General features: G+C 47.1%; 1 protein-coding gene across 2 annotated transcripts in view; it reads right to left on the bottom strand.

The window, feature by feature from the left end:
- Positions 1 to 299: 299 nt before the first annotated feature.
- The window catches only part of ANKRD29 (ankyrin repeat domain 29), a 49,518-nt gene continuing 26,279 nt past the window's right edge, over positions 300 to 23,538 (bottom strand). The window contains exons 6-11 of one of the 2 annotated variants that reach the window (XM_084780738.1): positions 19,509 to 19,607; positions 10,986 to 11,084; positions 9,123 to 9,218; positions 7,493 to 7,591; positions 2,083 to 2,234; positions 592 to 710 (exon numbers count right to left, since the gene is read on the bottom strand). In XM_084780738.1, coding sequence (XP_084636864.1) covers positions 2,112 to 2,234; positions 7,493 to 7,591; positions 9,123 to 9,218; positions 10,986 to 11,084; positions 19,509 to 19,607 — 516 coding nt within the window. In that variant the 3' untranslated portion in view covers positions 592 to 710; positions 2,083 to 2,111. Of the gene's footprint in view, positions 711 to 2,082; positions 2,235 to 7,492; positions 7,592 to 9,122; positions 9,219 to 10,985; positions 11,085 to 19,508; positions 19,608 to 23,538 lie in introns of both variants that reach the window. The other variant, XM_084780739.1, reaches the window with a different exon arrangement.

Below are 23,538 nucleotides of genomic sequence, written 5' to 3'. Positions count from 1 at the left end.
GGAAGGAGATGAGGACTTTACATGTCAGGAGTAAGACAGGGTTTTACCAACAAATACAGTGTATCTTCTCTGTGTGTTAATGGTCTGTCTTTGGATAGCACATTGTGGAATGTCACAAGTCAATCTTAACGAACGCTCATGCATGATTGGTTCATGATAATTATGGCTATCTTTGGGTGGTAGAAAATATTTTATACTGAAGGGACATATGTAACTATGATGGATGCAATGGGTTTTATCATGGCTACATTTAACACAAAAGCAAAAATACATTGATTAATTAAAGGGCGACCTTTGACTCTTAAAGAAAAGGCATTTTATTTCACTTTTTAGCACTAAAACCATGTCCACCACAGAGTTGAAGTAAGGGGCTCATGTTAGCATAGTTGCAGATAAGTTCCTGTGGAATCTGTGAATATCCATGTCCCTGAGGCCCAAGTTACAGGGCAGTGTGAGATGCCCACGGTCACTAAGGGGATGTGGACCCTGAGGCCTTCCTTGATTTAGCACAGTGTGAAAACCCACAGGGCAGACATTCTTTCTTCAAAGAATTTCCAACATTACTGAAAACCATTTCTTTCTGAACATTGTGGCATAAATTTCTATCTGTCTAAGACGGAACACAGTTCGTTCTTGCCAGGCCCTTCTTTCCTTCTTAAGAGGTTCAGTATGCGTTCATTTGTGGTTAGTTCTGCTGGAAGCTCATTGGCCTGAAAGAAGATGAGACAGGCATTAGGGCATCCCCTCCCTGGTATGGTCCTAGGGACTCTAAGGAGGTGGCCACCCCAGGCGTTGTCTGTCACTGATGAAAAAGCTTTATTGGACATACTGATTTGTAGTAGGCACCTGGGGTCTCCTTTTAATATAGAAGTGCACCTGCTATTTTCTCACCTCAATGTTAACTTTATATCTAGCCTGGAGAGCAGGGCTATGCCTTATAAATGCTGGCATCCTCACTGCAGCAGAACAGTCTCCACATCTAATACCTGGTCAATAAATACAGGCATTTAATTTTTTTTTAATATTTAGATTATGACATGATTTTATTATTGTCCAATATAAGGACTCAAGACAGGGATTTTTTCTGCCATGTTTCTATTTATTTGTTTATTTATTTATTGTTTTTAACATTTCTCTAATTTCTGTGTGCGGGTATGCACGCACATGCTCATGTGCACGCCACAGTGGCATGTGCATGAGTCAGGTCTCTCCTCCCTCCACTTGGTTCCAGGCCTTGAACTCAGGTTCTCAGACTTGTTGCCAAGTATCTTTACCTGCTGAGCCATCTTTCTGGTCCTTCATTTACTATTTTCACTTATGCATATTTATGGGGTACAATGTGATAATTGATACAGAGATATAAAATACAATTACTGAATCAGGATGTTTAGCATCTCCATTAGCTTAAATATTCACTGCTGCTTTGTTAGGGAAGCTTTGACCATCTTTTAGTTTCTTATAAAATACACAACAAATTTTTGTAAAACTGTATCACCTGGTGTGTGAGTAGAGTTTATTCCTTCCATCTATCCGTATTTTGGCATCTGGTTTCTGACTTGCCTAGACTGCCACCCTCCTCCTGCTCTGAGTTTTGCCTAGGACCATACTCTTTGTTCTTTGCCTTTATGAAGTCAACTTTGTCTCTTTCATATGTAAAGAGGAGCTTGTTGCAATAAGACAGATGCTGTCTGATGAGAAAGCCAAGTCAGGAAGCATGCGGGAATGACACATCCCAGGAAGGCAGTTTCTGTGGCTACATCTTCCTAGGGGACCCTGCAAGTCATCACTCTGCTGGTCACCGTGTCACCTGCTGAGACACATCATTAAGCATTTATGGAGCTAGTTTCTCCCACAGGTATCATGTGTTATAAGGAAAATACTTCTCGAACTTCCATGACCTCAGGACTGCTGTACACTCTTAAATATTATGGGGCACTCTAACAGGTTTTAACTTAGAAATATGAAAAACCATATTTCTCTGTTCATGAAAAATAAAAAGTCTACTACAGATTGGTGTACAAAATGTACTTCTACAAACACAACTGCATTTTCAAAAAATGTTAGAAATATAGAATGGCTTACCAGTCTTTCATTTTTTTTAAGTGAGAAGATTAACAGGGGCGGCTGGATTCTTCTATGTGCCTCTGCACACAGGATATGGTGATGTCTTGGGTCAACCATGTGATGAAAATGCATCTGCGCAGGTGTGGGTAGTTTGAAAAGGAAGGGGGAGCCTAGTATCCACACAAGTCACTGCAGATAGCCTTCTGTGATAAGGCACTGCCACTTTCCAAGAGTCTCCTGCCCTTCTTTCTTCCTCACCTCTCTCTTCTCCTTCCCCGCCCTTCCCTTTCTCCTCCCTCCTCCTGTGGTGCAGCAGTTCCCATACCAGAAGGAAGCCCACTAACACACATGAATTTCTAAAAGGAAGCTCCTTCATCTTCAGAAGTAAACAACACAAAGTCCCAACGAGTCCCTGAAACTCCCAAGACCAAGGCCCCTTTCCCTACCAAGGCTATATAAACACATGGTCTAGGATAAGGAGAGCACTTCAACCTGTAGAGCGACCTGCATGTTGAACAGAGTGCTCCAGGGCTCTGCCTTTCATAAGTCTTCACCCATGCTGGCCTGGGCTTCTGGAAACCCGATTGCCTCAGTGTCCTCCCTGCTGCTACAAGCGGACCCTCACCTAGCCTCCTGTGTGTAAACTCAATAGACACTTTGGGTCACTGAGTCTGATTTTGGTGGCATCATTACTTTGCTCTGTTGTTAGTTCCTTATGTGGGAGTGAGCAGACATTTTTCAGGCATCTCCATGTCAAACTCCTCTTCTCTCCCTCCTCCCTCCTCTCCTGTTCTGTCTTCCTTTCCCTCTCCACCTCCCCTCCCCTCTCTTCTTTTTTCCCTCCCCTTTAGTACTCTCCCCTCTCTCTTTTTTTTAATTTTTAAATTTTATTTTATTAATTTATTCTTGTTACATCTCAATGGTTATCCCATCCCTTGTATCCTCCCATTCCTCCCTCCCTCCCATTTCCCCTTACTCCCCTATGACTGTGACTGAGGGGGATTTCTTCCCCTTGTATATGCTCATAGGGTATCAAGTCTCCTCTTGGTATCCCCTCTCTCTTTCTGTGGTTTTTTTTCTTTCCTGGTTTGGTGAAAAGTTCTTGCGATATAGACAAGGATGGCACATAATTCACAATCCTCTGCCTTCATCTCCTGAGTACTGAGATTACAGGCATCTGCCAGGGTGTCAAATCTAAGATGTAGTTTCTTGTTAACAGTCACATGGAATCTGGAAGTGTGTCACGAACCGTTTTGTACTTTGTTACACGGAAACCTACAGGTTCTATGATTAATCACAACAGTTGGAACATATTGGCTTACTTAGCCAGGCTCAGTAAATACCGCACAAACATTGGCTCAGTTCTTTGTGTCATATCAAAAAGTCACGTTCACTACAATTATCACTAATTCACCAGACCCTCTGGCCTGGTAAGATTTTAAGCCCAAGTGCTGTTCTTCCAAATAAAACTGGAGTTGCTCAGCAAGTAGAGGAAATTGCATGCAGGCCTTTACCTATTGAGTCAATCCCCAGGCCAGTGCTGGGTCCCACAGAGCAGCCAGAGAGAACGGATCCAGAGGTTTGACCTCTGACCTACACACACACACACACACCTTAGCAAGATGTGTCTGCACTCTTTCACACATATGTATAAAATAAATAGTTTGAACAGAAATGGTGATTGATTTAAAAAGTTGTCATTCTGTCCTGCAATTTCAACATCTGCCCAGGAGACAATCATTGTCCTCCAGTACATAGCAACTTGCATTATTTATTTCTCTCTGTTTCAGGGAGAATATGTAGCAACGGTCAAAACTTAATAAACTTAGTATTTCTGCTGTTCTACCAGGTAAAACGATTAACAAAGCTTAGAAAAGAAGAAGCTCAGCCACTCCACTCTTTGGGAAATGTCAAAGCATTTCCTGTGTCCATGTTATGGTTCACTCCATTCTGCACTGTGATTCCTTACTTGCCCTATGCCTCCTCTGAATTCTGCACTGTGATTCCTTACTTGCCCTATGCTTCCTCTGAATTCTGCACTGTGATTCCTTACTTGCTCTGTGCCTCCTCTGAATTCTGCACTGTGATTCCTTACTTGCTCTGTGCCTCCTCTGAATTCTGCACTGCGATTCCTTACTTGCCCTGTGCCTCCTCTGAATTCTGCACTGTGATTCCTTACTTGCCCTGTGCTTCCTCTGAATTCTGCACTGTGATTCCTTACTTGCCCTGTGCCTCCTCTGAATTCTGCACTGTGATTCCTTACTTGCCCTATGCCTCCTCTGAATTCTGCACTGTGATTCCTTACTTGCCCTATGCCTCCTCTGAATTCTCAGTTCACAGAGAGCAGAAACTGTCAATTCTGTTCCCAGAACAGAGCACAGTGTGCAATATCTGACAGGTGTTCCTTAGAGATTTGCTAGCCAAAGTCCTTTTGTAAAGCTACTGTGGGGATTTGCCCCTGTAATCCTCGACCTAAGGAGGTGGTCAGGATGATGAGAAATTTAAGGACATCTCTAGATGTAGGAGACAAAACACAAAACAACAGAACAACCCAATCAACCAAATAAGATAAGATACGAACTTCCAAGAGTTCTGGGTTGCTGTTAGAATCCAACTCCCAAGCTTGCTACATGAGTTTCGGGATCCAAACTCAGGCTCCGACTGTTGTGCAGCCAGTTCTCTTGGCAACCCTGTCACCTTGCCAGCTTCCATGGTTAGTTCTAACTGTCAACCTCACACACCTGCAATATCCTATGAAGAGTTTCAGTGAGAGAGTGCTGCATCTGGCTGGACTATGGGCATGTCTGTCACAGACTTCCCTTAAATAGGATTAACTGAGGTGAGAAGACCCATGCCACCTTGGGCAGTTCCATTCCCTGGGCTTGGGTCTGTTAAGTTTCAACCCCTGGACAAAGAGCTGAGGTGCCTATTTAACAGATCAAAGCAGACTTGACCTCCGTGTTCTCCCGGTATCCCTCAGTCCCTACCTGTTCCAGGGTCTGGGCTGCCATCTCCCACAGAGGCTCTCTCCTGTGTAGCCCAGACCTTTTGGTTACCTGTTCTCACTGCCTCGCTGTAGCTCCTTTTGTACCTCTGGCCTCCTGGCTGCTGTACTTGATTCTGTTCTTTTACTTCCTCTTCTGCTCCTCCTACATGGTTCAGGGTCATGAGCAATCAGGACAGATATGTCTGCCCCTGGCTGTGTCCCCCCACATATCTATAAGAAAAACTTTCTCATCCACCATAGCTAGGAGCAATCATGCTCTTTCCTTTCCCTTTATTTCTTTTTTTTTTTCTTCAGGGTCCTGGACTGTGTAGGAGTGGAGAAAGGGAGCTAAACTCTACATGTGAATACATTCCTTGTTCTGTATTCTTGACTGTGGGTATGATGTCACTCTCTGTTCTTAAGTCCCACTGTCTTGATGCTGAGCAGTGACGGAGTGTAACTTGGAACTGCGAGCTTAAGTAAACCCTTCCTTCCCTATATTGCCTTTTGTCAGGTTAATTTTTTTAAATTACAGCAACAGCATCCAAAATGCAACACCAGCACTAACAGGTTTCTTTTAACTTCCATCTGTACACACGGTAACTTCAGCAGACACCAAGGAAGAGGAAGTAAAAGGAGAAATCTTTCTGTTGTGATTATAAACTCTCCGGTTTCCAAATTTCATCCAACTCTGAGGACTTAGGATAATAAAACTATAGATTGGTGTTATAACAGCTTTTCCTCACCAAATCCTAAAACATACTCTGGTCATTCTCAAGATCTAACTCACAGCAAAGGTGACAGCTCTTGGGACACTGAAGTTTCTAGAGCACATACTTACGACCTCCTTCTCCATATCAGGAAGCCACGCCATTGTAAGCTTCCGATTCCTTGTCACCACCTCTCGGATGATGGTGTTAGCACCATGCACTACCACTCTTGGGTTATGTCATATTGGGGGATCCTGCACATTAGGCGCGCCCTCTGCCAGCGGAGCTACATCCCCACCCACAATGTTTGCACATTTATGTGAGTAAATAGCTAGAGAAAGCCATGGAGGATAGAGGGGACTTTTTTTTTTAAATCACAATTCCATAGGTCTAAATGCATTGGCTCAGAGTAACTATTAACTGCTGTCCTCCATGCCCTGTGTATAACTATGAAAATCAAGACAGGGGCCCAGGAGATGCCTGTCCTGCACAGGGGCCCAGAAGATGCCTGTCTTGCACAGAGGCCCAGGAGATGCCTGTCCTGCACAGGAGCCAGGAGATGCCTGTCCTGCACAGGGGCCCAGAAGATGCCTGTCTTGCACAGGGGCCCAGGAGCTGCCTGCCCTGCACAGGAGCCCAGGAGATGCCTGTCCTGCACAGGGGCCCAGGAGATGCCTGTCCTGCACAGGGGCCCAGGAGGTGCCTGTCCTGCACAGGAGCCCAGGAGATGCCTGTCCTGCACACGGGCCCAGGAGATGCCTGTCTTGCACAGGGGCCCAGGAGATGCCTGTCCTGCACAGGGGCCCAGGAGATGCCTGTCCTGCACAGGGGCCCAGGAGATGCCTGCCCTGCACAGGAGCCCAGGAGATGCCTGTCCTGCACAGGAGCCCAGGAGATGCCTGTCCTGCACACGGGCCCAGGAGATGCCTGTCCTGCACAGGGGCCCAGGAGATGCCTGTCCTGCACAGGGGCCCAGGAGATGCCTGTCCTGCACAGGGGCCCAGGAGGTGCCTGTCCTGCACAGGGGCCCAGGAGATGTCTGTCCTGCACAGGAGCCCAGGAGATGCCTGTCCTGCACAGGGGCCCAGGAGGTGCCTGTCCTGCACAGGGGCCCAGGAGATGCCTGTCCTGCACAGGGGCCCAGGAGGTGCCTGTCCTGCACAGGGGCCCAGGAGATGCCTGTCCTGCACAGGGGCCCAGGAGATGCCTGTCCTGCACACGGGCCCAGGAGATGCCTGTCCTGCACAGGGGCCCAGGAGGTGCCTGTCCTGCACAGGGGCCCAGGAGATGCCTGTCCTGCACAGGGGCCCAGGAGGTGCCTGTCCTGCACAGGGGCCCAGGAGATGTCTGTCCTGCACAGGGGCCCAGGAGATGCCTGTCCTGCACAGGGGCCCAGGAGGTGCCTGTCCTGCACAGGGGCCCAGGAGATGCCTGTCCTGCACAGGGGCCTAGGAGGTGCCTGTCCTGCACAGGGGCCCAGGAGATGCCTGTCCTGCACAGGGGCCCAGGAGGTGCCTGTCCTACACAGGAGCCCAGGAGATGCCTGTCCTGCACAGGGGCCCAGGAGATGCCTGTCCTGCACACGGGCCCAGGAGATGCCTGTCCTGCACAGGGGCCCAGGAGGTGCCTGTCCTGCACAGGAGCCCAGGAGATGCCTGTCCTGCACAGGAGCCCAGGAGATGCCTGCCAGCACAAGGGCCCAGCATAATTGAAGAAGAGGTCGAGAGGGTACCTTGTTTCTCAAAGCTGGATCTGCCCCTGCTTCCAGGAGCAGTGCGACTGTTTTAATATTCCCGCTGAGCACTGCTGCATGGAGAGCCGAAGTCCCATTCTAAGAGAAACAAGAGTTTGTGTCAACGGTGAGTTCACAGCCTCCAGAGTTTTGCTGAGCTCTCATCATACACCACCTGAGTGATCAGATGGCAGCTCCGCAGTCTTACTCCTTTGTATCTTCCCTTGTGCTTCTTAAAGTCACATCAGTGCCTACAGCAGTGTCCTCAGACACACAGCTAATGGCTAGATATATAGTCATAGACTGCTAGAGCAAGAGAGGGACATTGGCTCCAGTGGGCACAAGTATCTGTGAACAGCACTATGAAGCAAGCTAGGTTTCCTACTTGATGACTCATAATCACCATGATTTGGTAAAAGTTAAAGAATAGATTACACCTAGAAAAAAATTCTAGTAGAAAGCTCTGGTTGCTTTCAGACTTTGAATGTTAATTTGCTAAGCTGGTATTAGCTCAAAGGCCTACATGTTAGCCAACATGCATGAGATAGCCAATAAAGGGTGGGGAAAAAAGGAAGTGTGTGAAGCATCAGGAGACACCAAAAAGTCCACTTTAAAGTTTCTTTTGTTCATCTTCACTTTCGTAGATGAATTCTATTCCCAAATGATTATAAGTGCTACTTCCGATTCCCAAGTTCATGGAAGATGGGAAATAGCTCATTATGGAAGGGGCTGGGACTGACACACTGAGCACAGTGATTCTTTAGTAAAGGTCAGCAGGAAGCGGGTCTGAGAATGGGAAGAGCAGACAATGCTTCCAATGTGGACAAGGCACATTTGTGGGGTCATCCCAGGGCAAAGAGTTTGTATGTCTTGGTGTATCCTGAGGGCACAGCCTCCAAACTGCTAAGCCACGGTGTCAACTTAGGAGACACTTAGTGTCTTTTGTGTAACAAAATAAAATGCTTCCAGTCAACAAGCTGCAGCTTATGTCCACTGAAAGCTAAGAAAATCTTGTAACATTCGCAAATATCATTTTTTTCAGTATATTTTTCATAAATTAAAACTACTGGTGGCAGCCAAACTCATTTGTTGTTGCCACTTTCTCTAGAGACCCTGAGATGGCAGACTCAGAATCAAGAAGCTGCAGCAGGGATTGTGGGCTCCCAAACCCAAATTCACCAGATGGTTCGCAGCGGTTGACTTTATGTCATATGCACTACAGCACAGAAATATATCCATGCAAAATGGCTCCAACTTAACGAAGCACTTCTAGTCTCCAGAAAGACACATTTTGTGAGGCGCCCAGATGTTTGCAGCTAATTTTATACTTCAGCTAACCAAGCAGAGCAGGCCATTACTGAGGATGATGATGGGAAAGGTGTGCTCTCTTTTGAGTGCACAGGTCTTCAAACGATATCAATGCTTTACAATTTTTAATGTCTCAATTATACTATTTTGTCCTGGAAGGCTGGGTATTAGGAGAATGTTCTATTTACTGTCTTACCATTTCCATCTGGACCTACGTGTTGCCATCTAATGACAACCCAGTTCTATCACAGTATTTCTTGTCTAATCTCTCTCTCTCTCTCTCTCTCTCTCTCTCTCTCTCTCTCTCTCTCTCTCTTCTTACCTTCAAAATACCAAGAGTAGGTGAGAATTTGAGCAACTCCTCTATGACGTCATTATACCCTTTGTTGGCCGCTTTCAGCAATGCTGTAGTACCATCCTGAAGGGTGAGGAGAACATGGGAGTTATTACACACACTATGCTGGCTGAGACCTAAACGTCAGCTGACAAACCAGCAGCGTCTCCCTCTAGGGCAGGCTAGAGCACATCGGGCAGTAGGTCAGCATGAGGGTACCATCCGTAGTGGGCGACCGTGTTGCCTTAGAAGCCTGCCGCTCCATAATGTAGATGCCCCTTCTGTCGCTGAGAAGACAGGGTCAGTGACAAGGGGATTTCAGGACCATATCTGAAGGTTGTTGGTGGACCCAAGAGGCCTTCCCTGTTGTTCATGACTTTAGCAGAGATTGCTTAACTGTCTTTAATGTTTTATTTCTGGCTTAATGTTCATGTGGACTGTGTGTAGTTTACTCTTGTTCATCCAAATGCTGATTTCTCTACCGGGCTCTATGGATCAACACAACATCAACATTGTGATGTTTATTCTAAGTATCTCCAGTTTCAAGTTTGAGTGAACATGTCACCAATTGTTCTCTGTTATGTCAATAAAAACAAACTAGCCAATGCTGAACAATAACAGGGAATAGGGTGGGACATCCGGATCCAGTGAGGGGAGGAGGAAGCCACAAGAGAAGACCAGGAAACATCATGAGAAATGAACCCCGCCTAGGAGATGATTTAAAAGCAAGTATAAAGTGGGAAATCAGAATGCTGGAAGCCATACTAGCATGGAAGTTTAGGATAGAGTAATTACTGCACAGCATCGTGTTGTAGGCTAATCAAATAGATACTGGTCTCTCCGTGTGGTAACTTGGGTATAAATCCTGTTAATGAGTAACTGCTGATTTCATTAAAATAATAATTCAGATTAAATAATCCATCAACATCCTATTGTTGAACTGCATTTAATGCCTTAGAAATGTATGCAGTCTGGATTCACCTGCCTCATGTATTTATTCACCTATGTATGGTGGTGGTAATGTAGGAGGAACAGGTCAAAATTTGATTAACTTTTAAAAAAAATGCATAGATAAAATTTAAAAATCCATCTATGGTGATAATTATTTTGGCTAAAAAGGAGACTTTCCCAAATTGTCAGTGCTTCCTGCTTTAAGTATCAGTGGCTTTGCCTGGAGGCTGGCTTCTGCACTGCCGCTGCCTGCCAGCCTCTGCACCGCCGCTGCCTGCCAGCCTCTGCACTGCCACTGTCTGCAGGAGAACTTATCTGCCATGGGAAGGAGGAGGATGCAATGGGGGATTTTTCTTTTTTGAATTCAGAGGTAACAGGAAGACAACAGGAAAGGGGGGTAGGGTAGGAGAGCCGGGAAAGGGCAGGATAGTGCCTTCAGGGGTTCTGAGTTTAGGCTTGGTAGGCAAACTTGAGCAACACAAGCAAAGCTGTAAGGGCAGACGTCAGATACAGCAGAACACAAGCCTCATAACTTAGTGCTGGTAGAATCTCAGCAAGGTATCTTCCCTCCAAAGGCATAGGCAGGCAGGGTTCAGCAACACCCTCGGAAGCTGAGAGTGGGAAGAGCAGACGCTTGAGGGATGTAGCACAGGGGTTTGCGGCAGGGAGCTGGAGTAAGATGCAGCAGCCCAAAATGGGCTCTCCTTGAACCCACTTCCTTCTAGGCCTGCATATGCCCTTCATGCCTGAGTTCAAGTAAACAATAGCCGTCCCCAGCTCCTCCAGAAGTCATCTCAGATGGAGGCTGGAGAAGCCGACAGCACCTGTGGAGTTTCCACTCAGTTGGACTTTGTCTTTGTGGTTGGAGGCCCAGTCAGTGGAAGGGCGCTGTCTACTCACATTGCGCGCAGAGTCACGGTCAGCTCCCCGTAAAAGCATCACTCGCACCACCTCACTGTGGCCCATCTGGGATGCGATCCACAGCGGTGCGGTTCCATCCTGTGGGAAAAGGAGGTGGCCAGTGTGACAGGGGTCTCACTCACTTATTCCAGAACCTCAGGAGCACCACCACATCAACAGCCTGGAAAATATCCACTTTCCAGCTGGTCTGCACATCCGAGAGGGGTGTGGAGAAGGGGAGGCGACCTCAGCAACTACTCATGTCCAAACTTTTGTCCTATACAACCTTTCCCCTTTTTTTCTTTAGAGATAGGATTTTTGTGTATTTTAGGTTAGATGCAAACTCACTATAGCATGCTACTTTCCCATTTTATATAGTGTTATATGGAACCTAAGGCTTTGCGCATGGTAAGTAAGCACTCCACCGAGACACATCCACAGAAGTCTGGTTCTTTAATGCCAGAATGAAGAACAGATCAGGAAAGGCTCTGTGGGCCTCCTGCTCAAGCAAGCCCTGCTATGCACCACAAGACTGCAGAACTGAACTCCCCTAGCTCCTCTCTGCTCTCCTGAGAGCCGTACTAGGATGCTACAGTGCACCCTGCCAGCACACGTCCTTCATGGAGGAGTGGGGTCATGCCTTTTACACTTGTATTTGGTACCCAAACCCCCCATGGCTACATCGGGCTTTAAGGAAGCATGGACTTATGGAGAAGAGATGCTCCTCCCGGGAAGGGACACAGCCTGACTTGTGTGGCAGGGCACTTGGGGTGACATTTCTGAACATTGTTTGTCACAACACCCCTTTTCCCACAAGGATGAGAAGGTGAAGTAATAGAAGAAAAGGAAGGGGGGAGAGTTTGGCAGCAAGTCTGTCAGAGAGAAAACAGGAAGCCTTTGTAATGTGGGGAAGAAGTGCAGGAGAGGAGGGGAGCTCATGTTTTCTCCCTGCCTGGCTTGAATCTGGGTGTGAGGAGGGCACAGGGGTGGGGGGCCGTGCAATACAAACGCCTAGATAAAGCACTGGGAGGTGGGGTCAGATCAAAAGGGAATCTTCTCCCTTTCATAGAACAGAGCTCAAGAACACTGCAAATGCCTTGAAGGAAGATTGGGGACAGAAGTTGTCTGGACCATAAGGGTACCTGAGTGATTCTGCCAACAAATAGGATCCACATCCACCTAGCATCTGGTTATTCCGGAGCTCACCATGCTAGTGGGAACTTGGAAGTGCTGAAATAAGCTTGACGTGGAGGAAGATAAGGACACAGGGAAATGACTTCATTGGCAGAGTCAAGGGCAGAGCAGCACACAGGGCGGAGCCACAGGGACTATCTAGGAACCAGTACTGCTGGAGGACCAGAGAGGCCAGCCCAGATTCAAGAAGGAGTCATCACGCACACACGCACCCCCATACCTGGGTAGTAGCCTGACTTCTGAGAACTAGTTCATTTTGGAAAGAAGAGCAGGAGGATGGTACCAGATCCAGAACTGGAGCATTTTAACTGCTGAGGTCATCGTGGTAATATGTCCAAGAGTCTGGATTACATATCTACCCATGGGAATGAGGGCTAAAGAGCAAGATGATACCATGGGGGACTATGACATCACATCTTCTGCTGCAGTGTGGAATTTCAATCCAAGCACAGCAGCTGACGTAGGCACACAACCACTGTGGATTGCCATCCTGACAAAGCATTAGAGGGTGGAATTTGGAGCTACGTAGCTGAAAATGACAAATTGAAAGGCCAGGGGGATCTGAGATACAGAGAATGTTGGCACTTGTGTCCTGGTAGAGGTGGAGAAAGGAGCTTTTAAAAAAAAAGGGGGGGGGAGGAGCAGAGGAGAGCTAAAGATGCTGAGCCTGCTTCCCACTTCCTTTACACACCTCTCTCAGTTTCCTGGAACTACTCTTAAATGTGGATATGATCATCAACAAATAATTTTTACTAGAAGTACAAAGTAAAAGCATAAACTAAAGAGTTGCTTATTATTTATAAGAGAGCCTCCACAGTTTTCATTAGATTCTCCCAACTGAGGTTTAAGTTAAGTATTCATTCATTCAAGCAATGAATTATGAAATCCCTTCTATGTCTCAGGCAAAAAATAGAGAGAAGTCTCTGTTTTCAAAGGAAAGTCTAGGGGAGGAGGAGATAATGTTGAGATGTCTGTCCAACTACAAATGAGAGTGAGAAAAATGTGCACAGTGAACTAGGAGAGGGAGCCTCTTACTTCCTAGGGGGTTGGGGCCAAGCTCGTAGATGGGGTCATAGCTGAGGTGGGTCTTGAAGGAAGACCACAATTTTGTCAGGTAGCGGGACAAGCTTGCACTTACAGTGTCTTGGACAGGCATGGCGTGGCAGGCAGAGTGAATAGTCCCATTGCTTTGTCACATGGATGTAGGTAGGACGGTGAGAAACAACAGAAGAGATCCAGGCTTGAGACCTGTTTAAAGTGACTTGGCGCTGAGAAACCAGTATGCTTATTCCTTGCCACTCTGCATCTATTTTTGTCCTTAGTGGATGTCTCCACGAGAGGGCAGCAGGGAAGGGAGATGGCTGTCTTGTGAGTGTGCTCGTCTCCTCCACCAGAGGGCAGCAGGGAAGGGAGATGGGCTGCCTTGTGAATGTGCTTGTCTCCTCCACCAGAGGGCAGCAGGGAAGGGAGACCGGCTGCTTTGCAAATGTGCTTGTCAAAGGCTTGGCTGTTTTTAGTAAAATCGTCTGTGGGAAAGTGCTGAGACATCCACACTGAGAACAATTATCACTGCTCTCAATTTATAACAGTCACAGCAATGCTCAGACCTATCACTTTAATTAGAAACAAAATAGAAACAAATAAAACAAAAGACAGTCAGCACTTCCTGCCAGGGAGCCCTTGGGCAGCATCTCTCAGCCTCAGTATCTTCTGCACAGGGAGCCCTTGGGCAGCATCCTTCAGCCTCAGTATCTTCTGCACACCTTACAGACACACGTACTACCTTGCTGAGCAAGCGCAGGCAAAGCTGAGGAGCACAAAGAGGACGGGGCCTTAGAAAATGATTACTAGAGCTGAGTGCTGTTTACAATAAGCCCCTGACCTGCACAGATTCTGCTTCCTCAAGCTCTACCGACCGATTTCTTTTACCAAGTCTCCCGGTGACCCCCATACAGCAAGTGGATAGGGAGCAGGTAGCCCTGCTGACTGGTCGAGGACATGTGGGGCCCCTCGTGTACCTCAATACAAATGATCGTGCCTCCAGATTTGACGATGGAACCCAGGGAGTATGTGTCAGACCATACTGTCAAGTCCAACTATGTAACTATCTAATGGGAGTAAGCGATTCCTCTTTTTGGCTATCCTGGAACTCACTACGTAAACCAGGCTGCCCTTGAACTCACAGAGATCCACTAGCTTCTGCCTCCTGAGTGCTAGGATTAGAGGTGTGTGCCACCACACCCGGTGCCAACTCAGGTCAAGGGAGAATGGGCCACTTGCTCAAGCGCATGGAAAAGTGGGATGTTTCATTTCTTAAACATGCATATCTTTATGACTGCCAGCTTCTCTCCACCTGAAGACCTGCGCTGGCTTCATAAGCCACTCAGCTTCCTAGAGCTTCTGTGTTGGCCACAGTATGGGCTCGCAGCTTCCTGGCCGCCCTGGTGCTTTGTCCAAGTCATGGTGCCTTTTCTGGCAGTCAGTGGGCCTTTCCAGGTGCCTAGCAGGTGCCGAGGGACTGAGAAGGACCCCTACCGGTGTTCCTACGGGTCAGCCTCAGCATCCAGTGCGTGAACTCTCATACCAATCTGGGAAGCTCTTGTTTCTCCGATTTCAAGCCTCCAAGCTTGTGAGCCAACAGAATATTCACTTTCTGGGTTCCAGAAATTCTGTGTCCAAGGGCTTTTGTTAGGTCAGTGGCTCTCAACCTTCCTAATGCTGTGCCTTTTTAATACAGTTTCTCACGCTGTCATGATCCCTGACCATAAAATTAGTTTCATTGCTGCTTCATAACTGTAATTTTGCTACTGTCATGAATGGTGATGTAGCTATCTGATGTAGGATATTTGATATGGGACCACTGTGAAAGGCTAAGTCACACGTACCCCATCCCCACTAAAGGGCTCCTGACTCACAGGTTGAGAACCACTGCGTTAGGAAAGAACTAAGACTCATTAGACGGCCTTTCTGGCAGATTCCATACAAACACTGACAAGTAAAGGAGAAGTCTGGTGGAGATGAGTGCGGACAGGCCATTCTAATGCTGGGTAAACAAGGCCAGGCTCCAGTAATGTGAGTGAGCTGACCTGGGGAAAAGTGTGTGTCAAGGCATTTGGTTGAGAGGACACTGGATAAACTTGATATCTCTGCCAGTGATTAAGAAGGTTTGACTCCTGTCAGGTTCTCCTAGAGAAGGACACATGGAAGAAACAAAAAGGAGTTTTCCAAGCTCCTGTGGACTTCAGGGATCCCTGCGAGTCCTGACCTATTAAATAGGACAATGCTGAAGGGACATGCCCAGCATCACACCATCCCAGCACTGACTGTGGCTTGCTCTCTGACCATGCCTCCTCGGCACAAAGCACTAACAAGCTTTCTTCTCAGGCACAGAGTTACAAGGAAAAGCCATTCAGTCTGCAGTCCTGATTCCCTGACGTCACAGCGAATGTCACCCTGATGTCACAGCAAACGTTCAGCTGAGAGATTTCAGAGCTGTTTCATTAGCAACTTGTCACAGATGCTAATGGCAAGATTTTGCAGAATGGCATGTGTACACATGTGTGTGCATGTGTGTCTGTGTGTGTGTGTGTGTTTGTGCATGTGTACGTGTGTGCATGTGCATATATGTGCATGTGTATGTGAAGGCGGGTGCCCATAGAGGTGAGAACAGGAATGTGCATGTGTGTGCATATGTACAGACAGACGATCACCTGAGCTTCATCTTCAACATCACTTAAAAGCTGGATGTGTGACATGTGCTTCTAAGCCCGGAGCTGGGGGCCGAAGGGGAGGGGAATCCCTGGGGCTCAGTGACCAGAATCTAATAGAAAGTTCCAGGTTCCAGGGAGAGACAGTCTCAAACCAGAAGGGGGATGGCTCCTAAGAAGGACACCTGAAATTGGCTTCTGGCTTCTGTACACATTACACTTGTGCGCACACACACACACACACACACACACACACACACACACACACACACGTCAAGTTTATTTAAAAATATTAAGAATTAGAGAATCAGGCGCACATTCTTGTCCTCGCTTTATCAATGGAGACTTTCCTGATGCAGACAATGAGCTGGCGGGGACAGCAGAAGCGAACACCAGCCCCAGACACCCTGCTGTAATGTTCTGCCCTGTGCAGAACGCTTTTAAATAATGCTTTTCTTGACCTGCTAAGTAACTTGTAACCAAGTCAGCCATGCTTGTCCTACTTTTGTCATGTCTACATTCATTTTCTTAGCCAGAATGACGTCAGCAGAGGTTGTTCTTCATCCAGCGCAGAGCATGAATGGTTGACCTACACAGGGAAGTCGCTAACAGAGAGTTGCAGGCTCCCGGCAGGGCATGAAACTGGGCACTCTTTGAGGTGAGTGCATGCAACAAAAAAGGAAGCGTCTCATTGTTCCCCCACCTCAGGGAATTCTTCTTCTTCTTATTTTTAATAAAATACCTTTCCTGAATGACAGCCTTTTCAGAGCTGGACTCTTAAAGTCACAAAGCAGTTTGTTAGGCACAGCCTGGAGGGGTGGCGTGTCCCTTGCTTTTTGAGCACAGGGCCAGGTGCACCGCAAACAGCTGTGAGGTGCTGTAGTCACTGCTGCTGTGCTGGTTTACACTTTAACTTCCTGGTTTCAATGACAACAGGTGACTCAGTTCAGGTTGAAGTGCTCAGGCATCCGTGCAGGCTTTGAAATATCAATTCCTATCAACTTGGGTATTGTTTTTAAGCAAATATGACTGCAGGAATGGGAACAATAAAATGTATTTTACAAACAGACTTGTTAAAGAGGCAAAACTTATTTTGCAAAGATACAATGAAAAATAAATAAATAAAACCTTTCAATCCTCATCGTCTCTCACTTCCAAATTCCCTGGGAACCTGTGGCGATAAGGGCCTCCAAATCAAACTCAACGCCAGTGCCACTCAGAGACCACCAGCTGCTTTCACTAATTAGTACAGAATCCTTCTGAGTCAAAATAAGAAGGGTTAACAAAATATTAAATTCCAGCTTCTAAATACTAACCTTGGCAAGCCTGATGTACAATTGTGTTTCTTTTTCTTTGTGTGTGTATGTGCTCATGTACATAGATGTGTATGTGTGTATGTGTGTGTGTTGTGTATGTGTATGTATGTATATATATATATGTGTGTATGTGTTCATGTATATTGGTATATGTGTATGTGTTCATGTATATAGTTGTGTGTATGTGCTTATGCATATAGGTGTGTGCACGCACATACACACACACACACACACACACACACACACACACACACACACACGTGCACACAAACGTTGATGTGGAGGCCGGAAGTTACCTATGGGTGTGATTCTTCAGGAGCAGCTGACAGTGTTTTCTGAAACAGGGTCTCTCACTGGCGTGGCTCACATATTAGTTGAGGCTGGCTGGCTGTGAGCTGGAGGATCTGCCTGTCTCAGCTACTCCAGTGTTAGGGTCACAAATGTATTCCACTATGTTGGGCGTTTTCATATGTGTTCTGGGGTTCAGATACAGGTCATGCTTGTTTTACTGACAGCTACATCTTCACGACGGATGTGCAACTTTTTCTAAACTGCTTCCTTCCCAGGAGCATTTCTAGAACCATCTAAAGATGAAAAAAATCTTTAGAAAAATCCTAAAGTGTGTAAGTTTATGCTTGAGCCTGGTAATTGCTCCTGAGATACTAACAGAACAATTGTCCAAGTTCTGAGAGCGTGAAGGGGCGGCCAGGCACCCTCTTCCTAGCCTGACGCTCAGGTGAAGGCTCAAAGTGTAACTGTGAGAATTACACAGCAAGATGGCTGGCTGGGTAAAGGTGCTTGTAACACAAGCCTGACAACCTAATTTCAACCCCTAGAATCCAAGGTGAAAGGACAGAGCAGATTCCCGAAAGTTGTCCTCTGCTTTCCACACATATTCTGTAGCACACATGTGCACACACACTCACAAATAACACATTTAGTGTAGTTAAATGGCTCCACAGAGCTAAGCAGGTGCATGGCCGCAATCCCAGATGAATCATAAGTGTGGGGCAAGCCTGGCCTCAAAGACGAAAACCAGTCCCCACAACCAAAGCACAGTTATTGGCAGAGCTGGTGTAGAAGTCTTGATTGCTGACAGCAAACCAACTATACCCACATTCTTTTATCATTCCCTAGGCACTGAGGCTAATGAGGACCCAGGAAGCCTATGGGTCCCATAGCTGTGTGTTATTCAAACACCCAGGCTTCCCACACCAGACCCATCATAGCAGAAACCTGCCTTGGGGTGTTACTGCTTAAGAAACAGTAACTTGACTTTCCAGCTTGACTTTTCTAAACAACACCACCACCAAAAACCTTCACAGCAATGTTTTCTTAAGCTCAGGTGCAATGAATTAATCAGCACAGATAGTTCCAACAAAAATAACAGAATAACGAGCTAACTACCTTCCATTTATCATATATAAATCACCCCTTCTGTTATCTTGCATTCCTGAGCTCTAAGTATCAGCCAATTGAATTGCCTGATGTCAGCAGATGCCAGATATCAGATACTGGTAGGTGAAATCCCAATGGTAGCATGACTGTGAGCAACGAAGGCACAGAACCCACCCCTGATATGCTGATTTCAATGACAACGGCTCCTCTTTGGTTGCTGGAACCAGTGCTAGGCGGGAGCCATGGCAGCCTATCAGGAGAGAGGCGGGAGCTATGGCAGCCTATCAGGAGAGAGGCGGGAGCCGTGGCAGCCTATCAGGAGAGAGGCAGGAGCCGTGGCAGCCTATCAGGAGAGAGGTGGGAGCCGTGGCAGCCTATCAGGAGAGAGGCAGGAGCCATGGCAGCCTATCAGGAGGGAGGCGGGAGCCGTGGCAGCCTATCAAGAGAGAGGCGGGAGCTATGGCAACCTATCAGGAGAGAGGCGGGAGCCATGGCAGCCTATCAGGAGAGAGGCGGGAGCCGTGGCAGCCTATCAGGAGAGAGGTGGGAGCCATGGCAGCCTATCAGGAGAGAGGTCAGTTGGGATTTGTCTCTGTTTACCTATGTCGCAGGCCAGCCAACACTCTTTACTTCAGCACAATCATAATGTATTTGAAGAGGAGGTGGCAGAGTGTGTACTTGACCTCAGACATTAAACACGTTTTCAAAGTGCTGACTGGTGATGTCAACCTGAGTTCAGAGGCATCCAGCTGAGCTCAAAGCACGGAATCGGAGGCATCTTAACCACTTCTCCTCACAGAAGCAGGGTTGAAGGATGCCTATGGCGCCAGCTGGTGACAGCCACGTGCTGCTCCAGACACCTGGTGCTCCCTGCCTCATGCTCCGCGGACTTCAGCAAGGGACATTACCTGCCTTGGCTGGTTGACTTTGGCTCCTGAAGACAGCAGTAGTCGAATGACATCTAAGTAACCACCTTGGGCAGCTAGGAAGAGGGCAGTGGCTCCGTCCTAAGAGATAAGTGTTCAGATTCAGGTTTCATGTTTATTTTAAAAGAAAAGAAAAGTAAAGGTACATAGCTTAATAAAGCTCACTATTTACATTCTTCTCTCTCTCTCTCTCTCTCTCTCTCTCTCTCTCTCTCTCTCTCTCTGTCTCTCTCTCTCTGTCTCTCTCTGTCTCTGTCTCTCTCTCTGTCTCTCTCTGTCTCTCTCTCTCTCTGTGTCTCTGTCTCTGTCTCTGTCTCTGTCTCTCTCTCTCTCTCTCTCTCTCTCTTCCCCCCCCCCCCCCCCAATTAAGAGCTGTTAGGTAAATCACTAGCCTGGGCCCGCTTGGCCAGAGAAGCAGAGGGATCTGCCTCTCTGTCTCCCAGGTGCTGGGATCCTATGCATAAGCAGCATTTTAAGATGTATTTTATTGTATGTGTGTGAATGTTTTGCCTGCACATATATGTATACATGATGTGCATGTCTGGTACCCTCAGAGACCAGAAGAGGCTTTGGATGCCCTGGAACTGGAGTTACAGATGGTTGTGAGCCTCCACGTGGTGCTGGGAATAAAGCTTGGGTCCTTTGCAAGAGTGGCATGTGCTTTTAATAGCTGAGCTATCACTCCAGCAGATGGCGATGATGATGATGATGATGGTGATGGTGGTGATGATGATGATGGTGATGGTGGTGATGATGCTGATAATGGTAATGGTGATGATGGTTCTGGTGATGATGGTGATGGTGATGATGGTGTTGATGCTTTTACATGAGTTCTGGGGGTCAAGTTCAGGTCTTCAAGGCAGGAAGCAAGCACTTTTCCAAACTGAGCCATCTCCCCAGATTCCATTTTCTGTGACTTTATGAATTAGGAGTTAGTATCTTTTCCTTGGCATCCATCTTGCTCCTTTATGCATGGCCCCTCAACACATAGTTTCTCTGAGTATTAAAGGGCTTGGTGGCTCAGTGGTGGAATGTTAGCCTAGCATAAAAATGATTTCAGAAAAACTTCCTTAGAGAGACTCTTCCTAGCCTGGCGTGGTGGTGCATGCCTTTAACCCCAGCACTCAGGAGGCAGAGGCAGGCGGATCTCTGTGACTTCCAGGTCACTCTGGTCTGTAGAGTGAGTTCCAGGACAGCCAGGGGCCAGGGCTACACAGAGGAACCCTGTCTCAAAAAAACTAAAACTAAAACTAAAAAAAAAAAAAAAAAAAAAGACTGACCCTTCACTTGCTGCTCCCTGCCAGCCCAGCAGCAGATACAATACTATAAACACAGAGGACGAACTGCACAGAGGCTCTACGAGATTTTCTATGTTGAAGGGGAACTTCTTTTCTTTCTTTCTTTCTTTCTTTCTTTCTTTCTTTCTTTCTTTCTTTCTCATAAACATGTCTACATGTCTTTCTGGTTTCAGCAAATTTACAGGTTGGACACGGGACAAGCCCTGTAGCTTCTGCTCCATAGTAGAAGTCCTGGCCACCTTCATGTGAAGTTGACACCTAGCTAATTACCACACTGCATGCTGGGAACACTAATGACAAGCTGAAACCCCAAACATTTGCAGCACAAGCCCAGCCGGGTGTGTCACCTGGAGCAGGCAGGATTTCCACTGAATGTCTACTGAGCTACCAGACTACCCTCAACGCAATCACTAAAAACAAACCTGCCTGTATGCAGTTTTAGGCAGATATTTGATTATGCCTACAAATTTTAGCTGCTTCTTCATATACCAGCGCAGGAAGCTTCCCCTGCCCTTAGCTGTGGCTAGCTCTGCAGACTTCTCTGAGACAGACTACACATTGTGTTTCTTACTGTGTAATACAACATTTAGTTTTGATGCGAGGTCTCACTCTGTAGCCCTGGCTGACCTGGAACTCACTATGTGGCCCAGGCTGTCCTTGAACTCACACAGACCCACTTGTCTCTACTTCCCCTAGTACTGGGATGAAAAGGATACACCACTACATCTAGATCGATTGTTTTTAATAGAAATATTTGGGCCATTTTACGAAAGCAAAAAGGAATTTACAGCATGTGAAAACTCCTAATTCGCCTTATAACAGAGAGGAATTTGCTGTGAACAGGAGCTCTGAGAGCCTTCTGTGTGGACACTGTCTGATGAGTGCAAATTTTATATCCACTCTCAATTCAGACTGCTAGCTCAGGGTCGTACTGTGAAAGTCAAAATTAGCTTTCTAGTCCCAAAGTCTCTAGGCCTTTTGGGTCTTACCCACCCCCCCACCCCATATAATAATCTAGATTCTTAGCTTTTCCTTGCTTGCACAGATCAACAGAAAGTTAGCCAAAGCTTTAGACATGCATTTATTCCCCTCCCTTTTTTTTTCTCTGTATGTGCTCAGCTGTGCACACAGGAGTGGGTACAGGTGTGCATGCATGGACACTCAAGGGTATAGGTTGGAAGTCAACATTAAGGATCCCCAGTTGCTCTTCACCTTATTTTTGCAGATGGGGGTCTCACCAAACCCACAACTCAGTGCCTGTTTGGCAAGGAGGGCTGGTCGGCAAGCCCGGAAGTCCTCCCCTGTTTCCTTCACCTTCCCAGTGTACCTGCAAGTGCACACCACAGAGGCCAGCTTTGTGTGCTGGTGCTGGGGGGCGGTGGATCCCAGCTCAGTCAGGTTCTCAAGTTTGCACAGCAAACATCTTTCCCACCGAGCCCTCCCCGAGTCCTGCCGGGGTTTCTCAGGACTCACGTCAGAACCTCCTCATGCTGCAGCTGAGACCCCAGAGATGGGCTCCGCTGGTCTGAGGGGATGTCTGGGACCGGCAGTTTGGAAAGCACCGCAGGTGCGTCTAATGGGCAGCCCGGTTGAGAGGCGCTTCCTGAGAGTGGGACTGAGGAGCTCAGTCATCCCGAGATCAAGGCTTAAAGCCTTACAAACTTTGAAGTGCCAGAGGGTTAGGCTAGTTGCTATGGACTTCAAAGAGGCCTGTGATTTGTGAGCGTTAATGAGGCAAGCTCTGGAAAGGATGCTCAAATGGAAACGTGCACACCTACACAGCCCATTATGTGGCTACGAAACCCTAATGCCTTTGGCAGAAGGCCTCACAGTGTACTTGAAGGATGGCCTAAAATACAGTCCCTGGATAAGTGGAAGCAGGGCTCTCTCCTTCCCCACCCTGAGACCTCATCCCCCCATCTCTTATGTTTCCTACAAAATCAGGACAATAACAGTTTTCATGAAGCCTATGGAATTACAGTGACAATTACAAGGGCCCGAGGTTTATGCACTAATTGCCAATTAGCTGCAAACAGACCCACGGTGGCAGCGGATGCCCTTCAGAGACCTACTTTGTGCACACATCTCTAGGCTTTTCACCCCCCATTTCTCTCCGGCATGACTCGATTTCTTCTCTTGGTGCCATGCTGCACTAGGAGTGGCAGGACACTATACTAGGAATGCGCTCTACTTTACAACAGAAGGTGATGTCCATACACTGGACCATAGGGCTTGCCACGGTGTGGGTGAGCTTGTACCAGAAGACAGCTTAACTCTATAAGGGGACTGTTTCAGATGAGCAACAGATTTAACAGAGAGAACAGAGGTGAGGAAATACATGGGTTCTATGACAGGGAAAGCTCATCTGATCAGCTACTTTTCTCTTGGTATCTCAAATGAAAAGCCCAATGTGTTAGGGGTGGAAAGATGGCTTAGTGGTTAAGAGCAGACTGAGGACTTGAATTCAGTTCCCAGCACCCACATCAGGTGGCTTACAACTGCCTGTAACTCCAGCTCCAGGGTATCTGACACTTCTGACCTCTGTGAGTACTTGCATTTATGTGCACATACACGCCCCCCATAAATATAAGTCAAATAATAAAAAATACATCTTCAAAAACAGATGTGTGCTCTTTTTAGTGCGCTAAAGAATACCTGAACCTTGGCTGGTACCATAGTTTGAGCAGGACCCCTGGGCCCAGATCTGCTCATCA

Source organism: Acomys minous (assembly GCF_964271855.1).
Source record: "Acomys minous genome assembly, chromosome: 4".
Lineage (NCBI taxonomy): Eukaryota > Metazoa > Chordata > Mammalia > Rodentia > Muridae > Acomys > Acomys minous.
The sequence above is the reverse complement of the archived record's forward strand: the minus strand, read 5'-3'. Positions and strand labels throughout refer to the sequence as shown.